At 46.3% G+C, this 23281-nt stretch overlaps 1 protein-coding gene across 3 annotated transcripts in view; it reads right to left on the reverse strand.

The window, feature by feature from the left end:
- Positions 1–23281, reverse strand: part of EVI5L (ecotropic viral integration site 5 like) — a 1319565-nt gene that overhangs the window by 583633 nt on the left and 712651 nt on the right. For all 3 annotated transcript variants that reach the window (XM_069604001.1, XM_069604000.1, XM_069603999.1), the window contains one exon: positions 12532–12621. In XM_069604001.1, the coding sequence (XP_069460102.1) occupies positions 12532–12621 (90 nt within the window). The remainder of the gene's footprint in view (positions 1–12531; positions 12622–23281) is intronic.

Genomic DNA, 23281 nt, shown 5'->3' on the forward strand with positions numbered 1-23281 from the left:
TGCAGCTCCCCTCACCACTACCTTAAATGCCTCCCACAATGTTCCAGCCAATTCTACACTCCCGATGTTGTGTTAAAAATATTCCACTATTTCTTTCTTCATGCCCTCCCTGAACACTATCTTTAAAAGCTTCGGCCCTGAGTCTCCATGTCGGGATCCGTGATCTGGGTGGCGAGTATTGCCATGCTATAATCAGTGGCGAGTGGTCTGAAAGGACTTTCGCTTTATATTCGGAACGCACTAGTTCCACCGTCAACTCCGGTGCAGCAAATATATAATCCAGCCGCGTGTACAGGTTTTGTGGGGCCGAATAGTGACAATAGTGCCTATCCTGTGGGTGGTGCATCCTCCACACGTCTACTAGACGGAAATCACTCAGTACGGTCCTCAGGGCTTTAGCTGCTAGGGTAGGCTTTCCCAACTTCCCATCTGATCTATCAACTCTGGGATCCAGCGTGCAATTAAAGTCCCCTCCCCATATGACTGCCCCCCCAATATATGGGCTGATCTTATTGTATAAAGTCCTGAAATAGCCTGTAGCATCTTGGTCCGGGGTATAGGTGTTAATAATCAGCTCTCTATTTCCCACTAATCCTCTTATTAGCACCATCCTCCCATCTGGCTCTATGGTAAACTGTAGTAACTTAAACGGGACATGTGGTGCTATCCAATTAATAACCCCTCTGGCGTACGCTGCATATGTTGCTTCTATGGTAGACCCTCTCCATTTCCTCCCCACCACTTCCTGCTTTTCTTTTGTCAGGTAAGTTTCCTGAAGTAGAGCAATGTCAATTCTTTGTCTCTTCAAATACATCATGACCTTATTCCTTTTCAAATAATTATTATGCCCCCTAACATTCCAGGTCGCTATCTTGAGTTCCCCCAGCTCATCCGTACCCTGTTCCGCTCCTGTTCCACCGCTCCATGTGCAGTGGTATATAGGGATAAGCTTGTACCCCCAACTGTTAACACCCCTCCAAACTCCCCAACTCCCTCCTCCCCTACCAAGCTACCCATCCCCAACTGCTTCCCAACTTTTCCCAATACCCCCCCAAACTCGCCAACTCCCCTCTCACCACCCCCACCCTACCCATCCCCAACTGTTGCCCAGCTCCATCCCTGGATTTCAGGCTACCCCGCATCTAGTGCTTTCTTGGCCTCCGCCAGTACTTGGAACCCAGCAGGGGTGATACCGCACTACTGGTATCCCAACTAAACTAGCTACTGGGGGGTAGATCGCGCTTCCTCCGTGTTACGGAGAATTCTCATTCTATGGCTAATTTCCCTTACCTAGTGAGTCCCTCAGCAGCTTTGCTGGATTTCTGGAGTTTATTTTTTCCACTTGGTAAGAGTGTGAGCTTTTCCCCCATTCTTATTTGTGTTTTGCCATGTGTATTTCTACTGTTTTTGTGATTGTGGTCTCTGGGGTACACCACTTCATGAGCCCCCCTCTTTTTGTGTGTTACACAGCACCTTCAGTGCAGTGACACAGGGTTGTCTTTTAGACTTCCCACCGACTCCATTTTCTGGGGCCGACTACTGTCCCCCAGAAAAGATAAAGTTGCCATTAACTTTACATAGTCACTGTAACCACAGATCCAGTACACCCCATCTTATATGGAGTATTGGAAAGGGTTAATGCCTAGCCCTTTTTATCTGTGTCTCCTGGAGCTTTGTTTCGCACCCTTAACATTGAGACTTGGCTGGTGGCAGTGGTATCTCCCTAATTTTTCTACCGCGATTATATTGCATAACGTGGTAATGTTTTGGGCTATTTTGGTAGCCTCGAACTTTAAACCCGCTTGCCAAAATACTTTTTATTTTGGCTCCGGTTGGGTTTAATCGCCATTCCTTTTTGTTAACATCCTTCTTGGATTTTACTTTGCGTGGCAAACCAGGTTTGCCTCCTTTGTTCGCCGACCTTTGGCTGGCTTCTGACCAGAAGCCCTCCTTGGGCATCTGGGTGTCTAGGTGGGCTGAATGTGAGGGAGGGGAGTAGTCACCCCCTGCACAGGATTTCCTCGGAAACCCAAGTCGCACTTTGTGTCTATTGGCTGAGGTGGTTGTCCGGGCTGGACAACACCCCTGCTGTGTGATTGACAGTCATGCTGTGTGAATGGGGGTTTTTGTCATAAAAGGCAGGACTCTTGGGCTGGAAGTCAGAGTCGCCACTGGAACTGCAAAGAACCGAAGAGAAGCGGAGAAGAAGACGGCTGCTGCAACCCCGAGTCCCGGTGAAGCCCTGCTGCAGTCCTGAGCTATCGCCCCTTCAACGACAAGAGAAGACCCAGTCCGGAGTCTTCTTCCCTTGAGCCTGGTGGGATTAACTAGATCACCTTTTCTTCAGTCAGAGAATCCTCTCCTGGATCGAAATCACTCCTGTGCTGTAGTGGTCCGGATAGCCATCAGAAGAGCCCTCTCCTGATTTAAAGGAGCGCACCTTTTATTCATTGTTGCCTTTTCGCTGCTGCTGGCTTCATCCCTGGGTAGTGCAGATCGCTCCAGACGTCCCCCTTCTTGTCCCCATGACTGACGCTGCAGGAACCGTGAGTCTGCAGGAACTACCAGGAACAACTGCCGTGGCACCAGCTTTCTTCAACAGAATAAGGTACTGTGCACATTTGGTCGTTCCCTCTGTCCGACCGACAGGAATCGGGGTGAACCCTTTTCCTCCAAGAAGGCTTGTCCTTTCTTCCTTCCCTCTTATAACTTTTCCTTCCATCTGACAATATCTAGGAACTCCTGGCATCTTGAATCTCGAACTGTTCAACGTGTGATCCTCGACAACAGAGCATCTACTCCTGTGACACTGTCGCAGGCATATTGACTTTTATCTGTATCTTTGAACGAGTCCTCTGAACGATCCTATTGCCTTGACAAAAGGATTGCCTGTGTTTTTATCCACTTTACCCTTGTTTAAAATTCTTAAGTACAAAGTGTGTTTTAACTTCGTGAGCATTTCTATCCGCGGGTAAGCGTTAGTATCGCAACACCGGTTTGTCAAATCCTAGTGTACTTACCTTGAATTTGTTGGAACAAGTGGAATTGGTTGTGTGTAGTGTATTTTACGTGTGGTTTTGATTTAATTGAAGTGAAGTGTTTTGTGAACAGATGGTTTAAAAATAAATGTGCTTCTATTTTTTACCTGAAACCTTGAGTCAGTGTTTGCTTGAGTCACAGTAATTGTGGTCCTTTGTGTAATTTCTACTACTGCTCATTTGCTCTTGAGATATGCCTGGCTGCTCCGCTACTGCTACCACTTTAACAGTGTAGTAGAGGCGTGTACCAAAGGTGAACTTGTATTACCACTTGTAGTCCTAATATTGTGTAGTGGTCCCTAAGGGTACTGCACAGGATTCTGCCTAACACTCCGTAACTCCCGCATTAGTGCCACTGTACGCTACGCCTGCCTGCATCTCACACCCACTCATGCATGACAATTTATTCAAGGCCACATGATGAACATACTATATATATACACCTTTTAATTAACCAACGAACCCTTTAGGGTTTCATGCGCCCCGTGACCATATCAATATCAAAGCCACTAAATTAACATCAGCCTAATCAGTCAATAGTAGAAAGCCGGTTCACTTATCCTGTCCCCTCTGGTCATGGCCATCTGCATCAGCCGGGCAACCTTGTGCGTCCAACCAGCTCATTGCTTCCTCCGGTGTATCAAAGAAGAACGCCTTGCCCTTATGCAAGACTTTCAGTTTTGCAGGATACAGAAGCATGTATTTAAACCCCCATTCCCTTATTCATGTTTTTACAGCCACATAATGTAGACATTGCCTCTGTACCAGCATGGTATAATCGGGTACGCTGTGACAGTCGCGGACGCTCTGCTTATAGTTCCACCCTTGTGAAAATATTCCAGGATCCTTTCCCTATCTTTATAGTTCAGTATCTAGGCGATGATCGCTCGGGGGGTGGGGGCTCCCAGGTGGGGCCTCCTAGTTAGGGCTCTATGCGCCCTCTCAACTGGAAACCCTTGGATGAGCACACCTAATCCTATCTCTTGTATCAGCATGTTCTCCACATAGTTTGCAGGTCTGTGCCTTCCTCTCCCTCCGGTAGCCCCACCACCCATATGTTGCTACGTTGTGTTCGCCCTTCCGCCTCCTCTGCTCAGCTTTCTAGATTGCACACCTGTTGCTGCAATATATGAACCTCCTTGGCATTGGTCATGCTGACATATGTGTTGGTTTTCACTTTAATTTCCAGACCACTCGTGCGCTCTTGCATCCTGTCTTAAGAGGTGAACGTCCACACGGACCACGTCAATTTGGAATTCCAGTGCAGCTTTTAGTTTTGCCATGGCCGCGTCGTTCTTGCTCCCCCATGAGGTCCTCCTCTCTGCTATAGCTTCCAGAATCTGGTGATCGTTGCGCGGTGTGGTGGTCGACCCTCGTGCGTCTCCCTTTACATGTGTGGACACATCCAGTGATTGCGGTGGTTTAGTAAAGATGTCCATCGTGGGCTGTTTCCCCTTGACCTTACTATTTTTGGACGTCATCTCCCTCGTCGTCCCGCTGGACTTGGTTGCTTGCTTCACCGTGCCATGCTGTTCCTACACGTTTCAAGTGCCTGCCCACTTTTTCCTTTCACACTGATGGCTTTGTCTGGGTCCCCAAGCCTTCTTGGCTCCACTGTGCACTAGCTACCTTGCTTGGCTCACTTTGCGATGTCTCTCATGGGTCCCAGCTCTCCACTTCCTGTCCTCCAATTCTCCAACCGCGCCCTGTAGTGTTTCTGCAATCCTCAAGTTGGAGCCTTGAACGAGTGCTGTTTCCTGTAGCTTCACTTGTACCACGCTCCTTGGTATGGTCTTCAGCTCACGTCCCTGTGTATTATAGCACTTCCATGTTCGTAGTTGTGGACACAATGTAACACGCCTTTCGTTGCAGGTGATATCTTTCTGCTGGAGGTTTGCTACTCCCCTGCAGCAGCGCCAGGGGCTTCTTACTACTCCTCTGTCCCTTGCCACTGTATAAATGAGCCCCACGCAGCTTACTCGTCATGGCTGCGTCTTTAGCAACAGACTGTCTCACAGAGCCTGATATATTGTATGTATCTCGAGCGGACTTATAATGACTGTGGTGCACTTTCACGGCGTTCTCGCCCGACGTGCTGCCCTTTGTCCCTTCAATTTGTCGCTGCCATTTTGTAAATCGTTCCGTGTCCGTGCTCCTTGTTATGGGCGTATTTCAGAGCAGAAAGTTTCCCGATGAGTTTGCCAGCTGTTTTGCATTACTTTATCCGTTTCTGATATATCAACGGCACAGTCCATCTGGGCTCCACATATACATCAGTGCCAATCAGTGTTATCGTTCTTCAGTGGGTTTGTTTACTTGTCCGCTATGCTGTACACCTCGTTGTCACCTGGCTACTATTCGTCACCGGTGTAATTGTTAATTATTCGCCCGGGAGGACAAGGATATGTCACGCATTTGTTTCCTGCCGCAGGCTGGTCTTTGAGAAGACTGCACACCGCTCCGACCCGAACCACACCAGTGTGAGGTGGGTGGCACCTCTTGGCCGCGAGTGGGTCCTGTATGTTGGCCCTGCCGCAGTCCGACCTACCAAAAAATAAAAGGGGGGTGGGGGCGGCCATGCCTCATTTCCAGGTGGTCTACCGGTTACAATGTAGACAGCGCATTGCAACCTCCAAATGGCTCTGTAATTCGCGTGTGCCAGTCCACGTTCATATTTCGGCTGGATGCACGCACATCCCTCAGCAGCGCCTTATAAGCGCTCAGCTCCGCATAATGCTACGATCACTTCCTTTGTTTGCCAACGCCGGCCATCTAGGTTTTTCGTTCCTCGCGCGATACAACCTTGCCACAGCTAATAATCACGTATTCATCCAGCTCTCAGCTTCCATCCTTATGTGCACCGCTCGTTCATGCTTCTAGTGTTCTATTTGTATGCCAGAGCGTTCAGTATTTGCTCCATCTCGTAGCAGAATCATCACAGATCAGCGGGAGCCTCAAAGAGAACACGTCCCACTACATGGCCTTTCACCCACGCCCCCCGGAGTAAGAACAAGGTTCACCTTTGAAGTAACAAGTGTATTTGTCAGGATGGTTAACTTCAAACTGGACTTCAGGAAGATTTATAACTTGTATCAACTACAGGTATTGGTCTCCCAAAATGAGCAGTCATCTTTACAACGCTTGAGCTTTTTAAAATCGCCCCCATGGTCTTTAGCAATATTTGGTGTAATTATTTTGCCTATTTAACACCTTTTGGCTTGGGTATTGATTGCACACCTGGGATTCCAATAAGGCTTCCCCACCGGGTTGTAGGAGTTTCTCGCAACTGGCGTACTCAGTTAAAGAGTCTTTTGGTTTCACCAAATACCTTTTGTGTTAGCTTCGATATTCATAACATTCACCTGCACGGTCCTTGCTCACTCGCAAGTAAAACTGTCTGCACGACACACAAGGCCAGCATTAGAACGCCCGGAGTCATTCATGCACTGCAGACTCACCAGGTAAGTTGCTCTCTTGTATTCCGTTCGGTGTTCCAAAGGACCATTGTACCTGTGCCTTCTCCCAGTCAGGGAACCTCTTTCCTCCGAATCGCCTTTGTGCCATGTTGAATTGGAGCTGCTTTGGTTCCCGAGAGTTCTCCCTGCAACCCTGCCAAATGGAACCTCTAGGCTGCTTCCACTACTTCTGTGCAATCTCTGCACAATACAATTAGAATGGGTAAGCATTTTCCTTCCATGCTTCCTGCTGCGATTTTAATGGGTACGCATTTCCCTTCCACGCCTGCCGCTGCAGGTTGCTGTATTAGAGGCACAGATCCTCTCAAGACCCGCGCTGGTCCTGGCATCCTCCGACTACTCTAATCTTGCTGACCCACAACACACATGGCCCGTACTGCTTTTTCCAGTCCTGCTTCCATCTCATCCTCCTACTGCTCTTTCTGACCTGCACTTGAGGAGGCCTTTTAGGTCCCCCAGGTGTGGGTCATATATGCCTAATTCGCTGACCATCTTGTCTCACCTTGCACACTCTTCCTCGTCCCAGTATGGGGAGGGACGTATGAGACTTTTAGTGCTTGACATTAAAATTCGTTTTTCTAACTTTCTGTTCGGTTGTTTTGACTTTTGCTTTCTATAACATTCATTAAAGGAATATTATACAAATCAGTCACCAGTTTGTTTTGAAAAGAGGAATAAGGGTTTTGGCGATGATTATTTACAGACTTCTTTCCATTATCCCCTTTTGAGTTAGGGACGCCATTTGGCTCTAGAGGTTCCAGAATGGATGTTATTTATTTTTATACCAAAGGAGCTTTGGCTTATTTCATCCACATTTAGATGGTTAACACGTGGAACAGTTATATTACTGTGGCAACAAGCGATTAGGTATTTTGGCATTCGTAACCTCTCTTCCTTAGAAGAAGGAAAATACTGTGTCTCACCCCATTGATTCCTCTCACCTCCCTGAGCCTTTTCTCCTCCAAGGTGATCCTCCCGCAGAGCGCCACCCCCAAGGTCAGGATCAGGAAGCTTCTGTTTTTCCCTGGCCCCCTGGGAGGAGACTTTAGGTAGGAATCTGGTGAGGGTACATTCAGGTAGGGCACAAAAAGATTCTGAAGAAAAGCCTTGAGGGGCTGGGCCACCCAACACCGATTGGTTAGATTTAGGTTGCCTTAATACTGCATGGTGTGACAACGTCAGTAATCTGATCCTGTCAAGAAGAGATGAAGATGCCTCTCAGCCTGGGGTGGGAAGCATACCAGGATGTAAACCAGAGCCATTCCTACACCAGAGTGGGAAGGTAGCAGTTTGGAGGACCGTGTCACTTTGCTTTATGCACATATGATTGTTGGCAATTTCACTGTTGATCACCACTTACATATGTATGAAAACGCAGGCCAGTCTCTTATTTTCAAAAAACCCACAAGTATCATTCCTGGTGGAAAACTAACAAAGCAGCCCACCAAGACCCTAGGGAAGCAGCAGCGAAGAGTCTTGCCAAACCGGCATGAGAGAAAACCAAGTCGGTTGAAGATTTCCAGATTTCGCAGGAACCCCATCATCCAAGAGCAGAATAAATCCCAAGGCCAGAAGTGGGGGAAGAAGAAACCAAGTCCCGTTTATCTCTGTCCCAAATCTATAAGACCAATATCAAACCCCATGGATGACCTATAAAAAGCCCTGGTGGAAGGTAAACTAACCATCAGTCACAAGCATCAGGAGACCCTTACTGTCTTACAGGGGGCTATCGCAGAGGCAAGAAGAGGTGTATTCTACAGAATCATAGCAGCGCAGAAGATACAGCGGTTTTCTTCATAAACATAGAAAGGGCACGGAAACCGATGTGCCTGAAACGTCGCTCTGCTCTCAACGGGAGAAGGCCAAAAGGGCAGAAGACTCACCAGCACTCAACATGCCAACAAGCCAGATACCCGCTGTCCACCCGGGCCAATGTATAACTAAGAAAGTAGAAAACAGATGGAAACTACCAGTCAGCAACAGAACAGATGAATGCTAACCATGAAATATAATGTCCGCCAGTTGGCCATACCGAACCCTCCAATTAGAAATGTATTGACTCAGCCTTAAACACCTTAAAAGGTCAAAACACTTGTCGGCTGACCAAACAGATCACTTGAATAAAGATCACAAAACTCACCATAAACCGTAATTGGAATAGTATTTGTTTAAGCGCAAGGTATCTAGACAACATTCTCATTGAAACCCAAAAGGGTTGCCAAGCACTCAACCCAGATAGCCAAATTTTTCATGACTAAATCAAGGCATTGCCGAAAGACTGGGGCAAGGATTAGAGCATTACCAAACCAGTCTTAGTCCTGTCTTAGACACCTTAGGCTAAGACAGGAAGAAAAACCACAGCAGATGTCTTATAGAGTAAGGGATTTACTAAACGAATGGTTAATTGACAAACATTTTGAAGATGTTAAAGAAATGTGGTTTCTGGAATACTTTTTCGACTCATTACCACCTTACTTGCAAGAAATCGCCCGACAGCGAAATGACACTCAAAGAGGCAGTCCAAAGAGCTAAAGCAAACCAGAGAGCCATGTATTGCAGGGAAACCTTTAGTGGAGCCAAGAAATCTGAGGGAGCAAAGCCCAAGAAAGAGTGGATTGAAACTGGGCGTCTCACTTCAGTAGCACCATCAGCCATAGGGGAAGAGAACCCAGCAGACTGGACGGAAGCATCAAGGGACTCAAAATACATTTCCACCTTTTACCCTGAAGAAGAAAATGGGAATTAACCGAATAGTTGGACCATATATACTATTCAAGAAATTGCCCAAAGATTCCACATCAAAGTAACGGTCCAGGGTGTGCATGCCAAAGAGCTACTAGACTCCGGGAGTACGAGGACCGATATCTAGGCGGATATGGTCACTGATAAAGAGCTGCCCCCAGGGTCCCAGTCTCATCTGTGTGAATGGGGATGTAGTTCTCTACCCACAGGCCATTATTAATGGGAAAGTCCTGCAAGAAGACATCACAGTACCAATGACAGGGATCCAGAGTCTCCTTGAGGAGGTTCTCCTGGACATTGATTTTCTGTTATTTGACCAGTGCCTCCGGGAAGTACAGAAACAAAAAGAAGATTTCTATTTTGGTACACTGGAAGTTAGTTGTCCTGGCAAGGAGGACTTGGATGAAAGGGTGTAGGTGAGTTAAAGATTACTAACCCTGTCAAGAAGGGATGGAGACCACTCGCAGCAGGGGGTGGGAAGCCTATCATGGTGGGAACCAGAACCATTCGTACCTCAAATGGAGAAGGAGGTATTTGGGAGGGCCCCAGTCCATTTCCTTCCCACATCCGTATGAAAATGCTGGCAAGTCTCTTTATCTTATCACATGTACAAGCATTCGTGGTGGATCAACCACAACAAAGCAGCCCATCAAAGTCTCCAGGGAGATGCCTCTTGCTAGGACTTTGGTAAGGGCAACAGAGAGTGAACCGCTAAATAATGCAGCATTGGCAATTACAAAGAGCGTCAGAACAGACCACTGCACAACACTGGCATACATGGACTAACTCCCCCCTAAACCAGCTACAGCACAGCCCCATACTGAACGCTGGAACTTTAACATACAATTTTCAGAGCAGGTAACCATTAACAAAACACTGACCTGCATACGCAAATGGGGTTTTGCTTAGCCCCCATTTTATGTATTCACCCTATTGTGATACCTCAAAGGGAGATAGCATAAGGAGCAATCGGCCTGGGAAGCCAGTGGGTAAACAACAATGAAAGAAGGAGGGGGAAGAACACAAACAAGGACAGGAAACAGGAATGTGTGGATTGTTCAGATCAGAGGTGGCAGAGCAACAGACCAGAAGGAGGAATGATGGGGTGGCGTTGTGCGGATTTCAAGAAAAGGTGAGCATTGGTTGGTGATACAAAAGTGTACTGTGTTTTGCATGTAGTGACACAAGTGGTGTGAGTGAAAGTAGAAGTAATAGGAGAATGGGGCGTAAGTGAAAGGGCGACACAGGAAGTGAAAGGAATGTTACAGAGGAGAAGATGGGGAGGAGTAATAGAGGTGTGTCAGGAAGGGTGGTAGTAGTGTAGAGGCAGAAGGGGAGTAGTAGTGAAGTAGAGAGGCGAGAGTTGTAATTGTGGGCGGAAGTAGCAGTGCATAAGAATGAAAAGTAGTAGGGGAGAGTTGTAATGGTGCGAAGAAGCAGCAGAGCATAAGAATGAAAGGTAGTAAGGGAGAGTTGTAATGGTGGGAAGAAGTAGCAGAGCAAAAGAAGGAAAGGGGGAGGGAGAGTGTAGCTGAGGGACAAAATAGGGGGAATCAGGGAGAGAGATGACAGATGGCGAGTGGAGTAGGGTGTAGGAGGAAAAAGGGAGGGACAGAAATTTAGGGAGAGGAAAGTCCGGGCTAAGAAAGAACAGAGGCTGTAGGCTAGATTTGAATTTGTATTTGTTAAGGCATTTGCCTTTAGGCCCCCCACAAGATTAGACTGATTTTAGATAGCAGGAGTTACTGATCAATAGAAGTAATCCAGGGATTGAGGGATGTCTAGGATAGGGTGGGATTGTCCATCCCTAGGTTGGAGAGAGAGAGACAGCCATTATGCCCTAGGAACCAAAATAATAAAAATCCCCATCTGGGATTTGGTGTGTTACTGAGGCCATCTGTGACAATGGGCAGTGCACACAAAACATGTGTATTTGTGAATATATAAAAGACCCAATATCACATTGACAGGGGACACAATTTTAAAGACCTCTGTTTTCCTTTGATCAAATCTCCACAACGGCACACACTCCTAATGGCATTTATATTAATTTAAGAAATGTAAAGTTCAAATATAGACTAGTTAAACATACTATATGAACACACCCTCGCATTGTAACGTTTCAATGAAATACAGCTCATTTGGCTGATACTCTCAAGTTATGTCTTAGAAGCACGCCTCATTCAAACAGTTTATCTTTTTAATTGTTTGCTTCAGCAAACTATATATCACCTTTAGGGCAGCTAAATATAGGACCTTTGTCTTAAAGGGCCACTGAAGTTACTTGAATTGATTGTATGTATCGGATTTATAAATGTGTAAACGTAGCTAGGAAGTTGGTTTGCACTTGACAGAAAAGTAGATGCCAAAGAATTAGTCTGTTACTTGTTTTTCTTCCTGCTCGAATATGAAATCACTTCAGTTTTCTTAATATTCTTTTCAACCATTTTGCACCATTATGCCTGCCAGTAGCTTATTGCTAATATTTATTGAAATCAATTGTAATTTCCATTCTAGGATATCATTCTCTACATTGAATCTTTGGATCCTACACACTTAAAGCTACACCCTTAAAGCTACAATAATGATCATAATCATAGTACAGTCTGTACTTTCATACATGCATCTTCCCATTTTTGAAATTGTGCAGTGCATATCTTACTTAGTTTAGAAAATGTCTATCAATAAATACATTATTTTGAATTCCTCTTGAGATAACTTCACTGTTAAGTCAACTGGTACTAAACTATGATGGGTAATTGTATCATATTTTGCCCCAATCTGGCCTTTTCACTCGTTAATGGCAGGTAACTATGATGGCACCAAGGGGTAAAAGGGGAGAGTTGGGTTATTTAAAGGTATGGCCTTGAAGCTGGGGTCAAGGACTGCTGGTACTACAAATGGCTAAAAACCTGATTCCACCAATAGACCTCACCAACGGCCAGGCCTCTGATATCTCCCTACACGCCTAATTTATATAGGCACCCTCCCCTCCAGCTGGAGGTTCTTCTACCTCCAGCTATTATTGTAAACAATCTTTTCACTGACAATTCATAGACAGCAATACCAAATGGCCAAAAGAGCAATCTGTCATATAAAGAAGTGTTTCCCCCCCCTCTAAGTGCCATGCCAAGGGAATTCTCCATCAGAACGAAACACTGGATGGACAACCAAAAAAACATCCCTGCTTTCTTAAGCAGACTGTATTTTCCTGGACTTCAGCAATCGCCCTCTTGAAGACAGCAGCTTTCTATAAAATCAGAGAGAGAACTAACCTGGGACATGCCTTCCATGTCAAGCTGCATTAGTTCTGCTTGGTTGACCTGCAACAGAGCCATCCCTACACGGAATATGATTTCAAGTCCCTATAAAAAGAAAGAATGAGAAAGTCAAAATCTTTTAAATCACTCCAGCGACAAACATTTGTTTTCGTCATTCTAAGACTACAAACTCTTCTCAGTATAAACATTAAGAAACTGAGAAAGTACCCAGAAAAGCAGTAGCGAAAAGTTGTTTGGTTTTAATAATAGGATCATATAGCTAGAGAGAATAGGACACCTCAAACAGAAGACTGGCGTATGTTCCAATGCTTGGGATATAAAATGGGGTTAAGGGCAACACGAGCAAGAACAGAAAGAAGAAATGGAAAGCAGTTTAGATTAAAACCATCACAACATATGAAAACAAGTCAGGAAGCAAGAGGCAAATAAAAAGAATACGACCCAAAAGAAATAAGAAGCAAAGTAATATGTAAATGGTCCTTGATGGTGGTTTCGTTTTTCTTCACCCTTGCTATCACTTCTGTACAAAAGGTCGGAATAGTCTTCATAGCATTCACTTTAAGAGAACTTTAGAATGCTTTGGAGGCAATGTGTGTGTGTGTGTCCCTCCGCGCCACCAACTGCCACACCCAGTTCCATCATGTTTTTTCCTCGCCTGAGGCGGTTGTAGCAAAGTATATTTTTTACTGGGTGGGTAATGTGAAGGAGGGAGAGAACAGTCTAAGTGAACCTGAATCGCCATGAAGATGATTCCTCCGATTCTACCAAGACTGCTCTTCTAGCAGTAACTGAATCTCTTCTTTCCACTCGCTACCAGAAGCTATCTTCTCTTCTTGTGTTCCTTGATCTGTAGGTCGCCTTTGATACAGTCGACCAATCTATTCTTCATTCCTCATCTTGGTATTTGAGACCGTCTTGAACTGGTCCTGGTCGTATCCCCCCAACCAGACCTTCTCCGTTTCTTGGTCTGGTCAGCCCTGTTTTCCCTCTTCTACACTGTTTGCCCCAGAGTTCGGTGCCTGGTCCTCTTCCCTCTTTATACTTCTCCTCTTGGGGCAGTCATCTCTGCACATGGATTCTCATACCATCTGTATGCTGATGACTCACAAATGTGTCCTTGCTTTCTCCTCTTTTTCAGAATCCATCCACATATTTTTCGGCCGGTTTCTCTCCATCCAATCCTGGATGTCTTCACACATTTTAATCTGAATCATGCTAAAACTGAGGTCCTTTTCTTCCCTGCTTCCATTGTCCCACCCCCTTTTGTCAATTTCCTTTCCCCCTACTTCCCTCTCTCTTGCCACTTCTGCTTGAAATCTAGGTGTTCATTTCGATCCCTAACTGTCCTTTAGCTCTCACATCTGCTCCATCTCTCGCATCTGCCGCTTTCAACCTGTTGACATTGGTCACAGGTCGCCGATTTCTTACTTTTCATGCCTCTAAACTCTTGATCACGTCTTTAGTCTTCTCTCGTCTTTTCTATTGCTCGTCTGCTCCTGGGGCTCCCAGCGTATCAGCTTGCCACTCTTTGCTCCATTTATTCCCCCTCCATCTGTACCCTTTGTTCTCTCTCTCCCCTGGTCTCTACTGCCTGGCACCACCTTCAGTGGTTGTCTTTTGATGCTCATCTTCTTTTTAATTTCCTAAGCCTTGTCTTTAAATGCCAGACCAGCTCCTCCCCAACTCCCCTCACTTGTTTTTTTCTATTATCCCCTGCAGGCTCTTCGCTCACAATCCCTCTTTCACCCAATTGATCCTCGTGTGCCCCCGGCCCCCGTCTCTCCTCGCGTTTCCGGTCTTTCTCCCTCCTGGACCCTAAGCACTGGAACTCACTCCTTCTGTCTCTTTGGTCTTTTCCTAATCTCTCTCTCTGTTTCCACGCACAAAGTCCACCTTCTTTCTCTCTAATCTTTGATTTGGACTGAGTTTCACTTCTTTTGTACCATTTGATCCTATGTAAAGTGATTAGGCATTCGGTGCTGTATAAATAAAAATAAAATACAAAAGGTAATTTTTCATTTTTCTGCCGTCTTTCTCCTTCACAATTGCATGGACCCAGCATATGAAAGATATGATTAAGCGGACAGGTTGCAAAGCACTTCTTGGACAAAAGAAGCAGCCCTACAAATTTCAGGAATAGGGACATGGCTTATGAAAGCCAGTGATGCTGACTTTGTTCTCGTAGAATTAGCCTGCAGTCCCCGTAGAATTTCAATCCCTCAAATGTCATCTTCAGATATGCAAGAAATTACACATCTGGCATCAACTACCTTAGAGCCAGGGTAAAGACCACCAGAAATCATGAACAGGAAGTGGTACTGCCTAAAAAGTCTTGTACTTTATAATTATATTTAATAATTTCTAGAGTTCTAGAAATGTCAAGATTACGTAAAACCTCTTCAGCTGAAGAAGAGCGAGGTCTAGGATGAAATACCTGAAGAAATATTTGATTTAATGGATTTTTTAATGCATTTTTGAAAGAAAAGATGCGCTTAGAACCACATTGTCTCTAATGAAAACCAGAAATGGTCCCTTAGAAGAAAGTGTCTGAAGTCCTTATATTCTTCTTGCTGGCATAATGGGTACGAGGACACAATTTGCTATGTGTTGTGATGGTTCCATGTGATTTCATCGCCTGCTTTTACATCGCCAGGCTTTTAAACGTGCACATTCCATCGAATGTGCTCATCGTTTCTTTTTTTTTTGGGGGGGGTGGGGTTCCCCACCCCAAACCCTCCACCCATACTTATTTTTTACTATTGCCCACACGCCCAAACCCTTATTTGCCCTTTCCCACCCCTCCCCCCTAAAAAATTCGATGAGCACATGCGATGTAATATGCACGTTTAAAAGCCTGGCGATGTATTAGTGGTAGGGTCAGAGCAGCTTAGTTTTGGATGGAGGACAGACATTTACTTTGGACTTCCCAACGGACAACGAGCACCTTAGCTAGTTGTATTAGGTAGGGAGACCAATATCTTAGGGAAAGTGTGGCATATTAATTTTCAATACAGTTTTCTTCGTATTGGCAAATTCTAGCATATCTCCTTATTCTGACCCTCTACCGCCCAACCCCCCAGCAAAATCCCAAAATGATCCTATCCCTCCAATACCCACCACCTAACTGCCTACTTGTTTGGTAAACTTGATATGTTACTTGTTATATCACCTTACCTGCTTCACTGAATGCACATTGTACCTAATGCACACTGTATTTTCACCTTCCTACTGTTTTGTCGACTTGATATGTAACACAAGACAACTGCTACTTGTTTTATCTCAGTAGCTGAAAGCATAAGCGCCCAGATACCTACGGATTAGGCAAGCTCTATAAATAAACTAAACTAAAATCCCTGCACCAAGGAAGAATCGAGTCACCAAGAGTCTAGTTGAGGCCTAAGATTTGTAACTTGTGTGGCCATAACAGTGCATTATAGTCTTCTTGCAGGAAGCGTAGAGCCACTTCCAGTATTTCGTAAATTTAGGATGGATACCTTGGATGGTTAGGTGACCCATTCTAATTTAACAAAATTCCAAATGTTGCCGAAACAGTCATGAATATGAGGTGGTTCCTTTGCTTTCCAATGTTTAGCTATCACAAGCAGGGCTGCCAATGGCAAAACAGCATATGCTTTATGCACATGCCTGGGCCATCTTATATTCCGTCGCTGCTATTCCCAATAGGGAATCGTTGGGGCCCTTTTGGCTAGGATTCCAAAAATGTGACATGATTGTGAATTGCAGCCCAAAAATTATTCAATTTAGGACACTCCCACCATACATGTATCCGATACCCCCCTAAGCCCACATTCCCTCCAACACCTATCGAAAATGGCCAACATTCATTTTATTTAACTTTTGTGGAGTGTAATGCAATTGTGTCATGCTTTTGTGCCAGGGTTCTCTTATCTGTAGTGAGCAAGTGAGTTTAGGTATCTTCCTCCAAAGTATTTCCCATTCCTCCACTGTTATATTTACCCCGGATATGTGTGGCCATTTCTGTATATATCCAATGGAACCCTCTGATTATCGGTCAAGAATCATATGTTAGAAATGAGAGCTTTGTCACCAAGGTTTGATACCAAAAATGTCTCAAATGGTGTCAGCGGTATTCTAATAGCTGCAGCCCTATTCGGGCAGGTCATAATCCAATGTCGGACCTGAAAATATTGGAATCTATCTGTCTCCACTAGCCCTAGCTCCCCTTTACATTTGTCAAAAGGTTTGGGGTCCTTATCTTGAAAAATATTCTGTAGTTTTGTGCACGCAGCTCATTTCCATTTTAAGAATAAGCCCTTATCCATACCCGGAGTAAATTGAGGGTTGTTGAAAAGCAGTGTAAAGGGTGACGGATACGTTGTAAATTGGTGTTGTCGGATCCCCCTATCCCATATATTTTCAACTAATCTCGTAATCTGACTAGCATGTATATTTGGAGGGGGATATTGCCGGGGAAGCGATAGTGAATCTTTCAAGTGGGGTCTGCACAGCGCCTTTTCCATTGAGACCCATTTCTTCTCCGAATCTATTGCTAACCAATCTCGCAGCACCCATAGATGGACGGCTTGGTAGTATTTTGTGAAATCCTTTATGTGTAAGAGCTATTAAGTTTCTAAGTGTGATCCGCAGAGGTTTATTAGTCCAGATAAAATTGGAGATTGTCCTGTAAAGTTTATGGAAAAACGACACAGGCACCGGTACAGGAAGTGCTTGGATAAGATGCAGCGCCTTAAATAATACCAACATTTTCACAGAGTTGATCCGCCCCAAACAAGAGACGGAGAGTGGACCCCATTTTGATAGCAGTTGCTTAAATTCTTTCAGTACAGGGGGAAAATTGGCCTTCTATTGCCCCCCCACCCCACGCATTCTTGTTAAATGCACACCAAACAGCTGAATTGGCCCTTGAGCCATGCCGAATTGCATTTTCGTTGACACCTTGACCACTTCCGACGGTGTTAGGGAGAGATTTAATATTTCTGATTTGGTGATGCTACCTTGACAAATGCCTCCAATTCCTTCATAACTGCTGGTAATGATCTCACCGGGTCCATCACTGTGAGGAGCATATCTTCTGCATAAGCCATGACTGAGTATCCACCCCAAACATGACCCCTGAATCAAATCTGCTTGTCTAATTTTATTTAGCTGGGGTTCTAAGTGTAGAGCATTCAGAAGAGGCAAAAGGGGGCAACCCTGTTTGGTGCTGCGGTGCAGCATGATCGGTGAAGACATTTGGATGTTTGTAGTTCACTTGGATCTTATCAATAAAATTAGGGCCAAATCCCATTGCCTCGAGAGTGCGCAGCTAGAAAGACCAACTAGCAAAAGGAACACTGCAGAGAGATTTTTTGTGGAGACTTTCTCCAACAGGTGACAAGCTCTTCTGATATTGTCGTGGGTTTATAAATGTATTTATTTTGTTTATATAGTGTTTTACTCCACAACGCTGAACATTTTAACAACTAAATACATATAACATTATAACAGTAGAAGCGTATTACAATTATGAATCAGTCCAACAAAACAGTAAGAAGAGCAATTAAACTGAAGGGAATATGGAGAGTAGTGCAGCAGGACTGAGGGGGAGAGGGTGGAGTGAGGAGGAGAAGGAGGAGGGAACGGAAGGGGAAAGGGTGAGAGTGGGGTGGTGGGGGAGGGGAGGGAGATTATCAAGGGGAAAAAGATAAAGGAAGGAGGGGAAGCAAGAAGGTAGGAATAGAGCGGATTGAGAGGGGTAAGGAGTTCCAATACAGGGGGGCTAGGAGCTGGAAGGAGCGGAAACAAGAGGGGCACAAGGGGATGGAGGAACAGTGAGAAGGCAGTGGTCAGCAGAAAGAAGGGAGCGGGAGGGAGTGTAGAAAGAGAGGAGGCAAGAGAGATAAGGGGGAGCAAGACCATGGAGAGACTTAAAGACTAGGCAGAGAAAGTAAAATTTAAGTTGGGAGTGAAAAGGAAGCCAGCCAAGGGAGGAAAGGGAAGCTGAGATGGAGTCACGGGAGGTAAGGAGACAGAGGGTACGGCCGGCAAAATGGTAGATAGATTTGAGGGGGGCGAGATGAGAAGTAGGTAGTCCAAAGCGTAAGGAGGAGCAGTAGTCGAAGAGGCGAGAGAAGATAAGGGAGGAGATTAAAAGTTTAGTAGCATGGACAGTGAGAGAGGGGCGGCCTTTGCGAATATTGAAGAGGTGGTAGCGACCGGCACGAGGGTTATTGAGCATGTCCAGTGTTAGAGCTTCTGTCCAGTCTGGGATCCTAGGCAAGGTTAAAGTCCCCTAATAATAGGCACTCACCAGAAGTAAATGCCTCTAATTCGTTAGCATTGCTTTTAAGAAACCCTCCTGACCAGTTTTGGGCGTATAGATCGCAGCCACTGTAAGTGTTGTTGCCCCAAACTCAACAGTAAGGAATAGATACCTGTTGACTTGAACCCCTGCCTTGAATGCTAAGAGTACTCCAGCCACTTTTCCCTGTGCATTAGCTTGTATCATTTGCGGATAATGCCCGATAGGGAGCATATCTTTGTCTTGCTGTCCGATATGGGTCTCCTGGAATGCCACCAAATCTGGTTGGTGACAGGCTAAGAACCCGTCCAGCTTCCTGCGTTTCACTGGGATGATCAACCCCTGAATATTAAGCGATAAACACTTGAATTTGAGTCCCTCTATGCAACGTATCCAACCCCAGACCCTTAGACTTTATTTTTACCGTGGCATCTTTTTCTCTGTCAACCTCATGCGGTCTTCCCCTTTTCCCAAGTCACTGTTGCAACCCCATTGCCCCCCCTTCCACTGACTCCCAACCCCTTACATAACTTTGACGGAACCTTTAGCTCCCCCTCCGCCTCCCCTGGTGGTGTGAATCAAGGTACCTAGTGAGACTTTGGGCGCAGGCCCTCAGCAGTGGTCCACCAATTTCACCAGGGCAAACTGTGGAGTATCCTAAAAACCCCCTCTTCTCCACTCTGAAGAATCCAAGGCAGTGAACTCTGTCCCCGCAAAGTACCAAACTGCAGTAGCACGTCTCCCAATTGGGTTTTTCTTCTGAGTCAATCCACATACTCAATTGTTGTTATGAAAGTCGGGACCTTTGAGACGGGGATTCAAACAACTCCAATGTTGACTTTTGCATTGTTTACCTCCACAATCCACTCTCAACCATTACTGTGCACTTGTCGGTTTGAGAGGCCATGCATCTTCCCTCATTCTTGGATGGGAGTCCTCATCTTCGTCTTCAATGTGGAGCAACTCCATACTTTCTTCGCATGAGGTGACTATGCTGTCTGCCCTCCAGTGTGAATGGTAAGCCAAACGGGAAAGTCCATCTATATTTTATCTTGCGTGTTTGTAGTGCCTTCATCACTGTGTACATCGCTCTGCGTTTTTGAAGTATATGCTGGGAAATGTCTTGGTAGAGTTGTATCTCCATGCCGTTATATGAAATCGGTTCTGCTTGTCTGGCTGCCCTAGGAATCTGTTCCTTCTAAGGGTATTGTGTGCATGCAGCCAGTACATCTCTAGGGCGTGCCCCTGCCTCTGATCTCCTCCGGCCCACTCTATGAACCCTGTCCAAGGGAATCTCCACCTTCTCTTCTTTCCCTGTGGGTCTCCGACTGATTCAGGGAGATTTCTGACACGTACATTTGCCCTCCTGGACCTATTTCTGAGATCTTCACATTGTATTTCAAGATTACGAGTGGTTCTGGTAAAATGTGCCATAACTTCGTCCGATTGCTTAATGTCTAATTCTAATTCCTGAATCGCCATTTCATTTTCATCTGTCCTCTCTCCTAATGCTGAGAGATCTTTTTTTAACTCAATTACCATCTGTTTATTCTCCAACGTGAAGGCAGTAAACAGATTGGAACAAGGCCATAAAAGTCGCTTGAAAATCGTGGAAACATCTCTTCCTTAGCAGCCACCATGTTTGTGTTGGTTTTTGACCCCCCATACTTTTGTATGTTTTTCCTTGTCAGTGCTGGAGCAGCGAGACCCGGTATTTGTAGCCTAAATGTCTGGCAGCGAGTTGTCTATAGCGGACTGGGGGCTGAGGCGTCCATGGAGCATAGATTTCTTTTTAGTACCCGGCATAGATTGACTCCAATTACGGGAGCACCCCCAATACGTTCACTTCGATATTCCTAAAAGAGGGGGAGTAACCCCGTTGATCATAGCTAGCTGATTTTCACTGTGTGTTCCTCGCACCCCGCCCTGTGATGCCGGCTTTCATTCACTGAAACAGTTCCATCAAGATGGGGGCATAATGCTGGATCCCTCACACACTTGCCATGCCTATAGCCCTCCAATTTCATCCCAGGGTTTAAGCTTCTATATAATCTTCTATATATGAGGTGTTGTAGTTATGCACATACAGCAGTGCCAGGTGGCTTTCCTTGGGATGTATGGCCAGTCCTCCTCGGCTGCTGTGTTCGCTGCCCTACTTATTGATGATTGCATCTACAGTTATGCTACTGCTGGTGGGCCCATACAAAAACAAAAAAAAACTGGTGGTTGAGTTTCGCTCTCGTACCGCTTTCGCATAGCGGCGCAATACATACAGAATTAGGGGAGGGAGGAGAGCTGCCACACAGATCCTCTGAAATCAGTGCCCAAGCAGGGCGCTGTCACCCAGCCTCCACGACTGATCCTGCTGCTGTACACCAGGGCCGCCGTATGGAAAGGGGCTCCTTCCCTTGACCGTCTATTGATGGATGCGTGGGCCGTTTCCGGGGCTTCGGTTCACTCGTCGGAGCTCTGCAGTTCTTCCGTTGCATGCACTATATTCAGAGGGGGCAGGGCCACACAGCTGCTACACAAATAAGGTCCTGGTGCCCCTAGACAAAGGGCCGGATGCTGCCACCTCGTCAAGCCCAACTTCTCCTGCCGACGACTCCGGCTCTATACAACAACTTCCAGGGACAGCGGGATGGGCACTGCGTCCCCAACAGTACTTTGCCCTCACTACGGGGGACGATCAGCTGGTGCATTGCCAGCTGGGCCGTGCTGCAAACTGAATTCAGGACGGAGCTAGCACACACATGACTTTAGTACACGGCGGCAGTCTTGGAATCCGCTATTTCTAAGAGGGGTTTCCCTACCTCAACAACGTCCTGTGTCAACCTATTTCCGTCCCTTACACTCTACATTAACTAAGGAAAACTAGGTCCAGAAGGAGGCTTCTCTGGTCACCAACTTAAACGTTCAATTCAAAATGTTCAATTCTTGGCAAAAAAAACACCACTTCAAGTTTCAGGGGGAGTCCCTTTCCCATGTGCTTTCTCCACGTCGCAAAAGTCCTATCAAGTCTGGTTTACTATCTTGCCAGATTTGATTTGTAACTCTTCTTGTTTCAGACAAGTTGTACTTTCACAAAAGAAACACCACATGCCAAGCCCGGTTCACTATCCTGCCAGACTTGGTTGTGGTGGTTCTTCCTTTCACCAGAAGTTGCAATTCACCAATTCACCAAAGAAAATAACAAGCAAAGTTCACCAGTGTTTCATAAAGCCTGGTTCACTATCCTGGCAGACTTGACTGTAGCTCTTAACGTTCCAAAAAGTAGATTGTCCCTTAGCAATGGGTCCTCAAGGGATGCTTGCAAGCTTGTGACTAAGATGGGCGCTCTCCTCTGAGCTCTAGGAGCGCTGGCGTGAAGGAGTGGGCCGAGATATGCTACAGCCTGCTGCCAAGAGTTCCCAGTAGAGCGCTATATGCAGGAGAGAGTAGCGTGACGGCACTTCAATTTGGGGTTCGGGGACCAGCGACGGAGATGCTGCTCTTCCCCGCCTGACCAATGGCTGAGCGCACCGACCCCTTGCGATGCACAGATGCATCGCTATCGCAGTGAACTGCCCGGGGGCGTATGTGCTGGCAAAAGGATCTATGAGAGGACGCATAGAGGTGGGAGCGGCTCCGGACAGGAACAGCCACGCCGCCAACGGATAGGCGACTCACCTCCCGTGGCTTCCAACGCCCGGCCTAACTGTGGCTGGAGAGCTGCGTATAAATCTGCAGTCAAGGAAAGCCGAAAAGGGGCCCTGCTTCGGCGCAACCATACACCCAGCTGATGATCTGGGTTGCAAGCCGGCAAGATCGTATTGCAACGGTCACCCTGGAGGTGAGCTGCTGCCCTGGGCCACGGGCCCCCCATGAACCAGCTGCTGAGGTGAGCCAGGGGATGGACTGGTGCAGAGTGGGGTGCCAGCAGCAAGCAGAGGATTGAACCCGATTTGGGCCAGTGGGCTCCCACGCAAACACAACTTAACGAACTTGCTTGTGGAGGGGTGACGCCCCCTCCAGGATGACAGCACAGTAAACTTGCACCATATGGGTGGGGAAAACAAACAGCCCCAATCACCAACTCACTGGGGGCCAGAGGACAACTGTCAGCCTTATAATACAGAACGTGGTGAGACTGAGCCTGGCTTCCACTGATGATGCTGAACCAGTGAGGGCCACATCTTTGTGCCTCAACTGGTTCAGCGCCTGCATCTGTACCTGCAGACTTATCTGGTGCTGCGTCCCACTGCTGGGCCCATATTTGACAAACTGAACCATCACAAACAATGCCAAATTTGGGGTGGCGTGGCTACAAGGCCATGGGATAGGACGTGTTTTCTGAGGAGCTCCTGCTGGTCCTGGACTGATCCGTGCAAAAGTCACACTAAATGGAACCTACGACGGACCAATATATGTATGTGGTCCTATGAAACTGCGTGGAAAACCAGGAGAGCAAGCTGGATGGAT

Source organism: Ambystoma mexicanum, chromosome 3q (genome assembly GCF_040938575.1).
Source record: "Ambystoma mexicanum isolate Mex_15411 chromosome 3q, UKY_AmexF1_1, whole genome shotgun sequence".
Taxonomy (NCBI): domain Eukaryota; kingdom Metazoa; phylum Chordata; class Amphibia; order Caudata; family Ambystomatidae; genus Ambystoma; species Ambystoma mexicanum.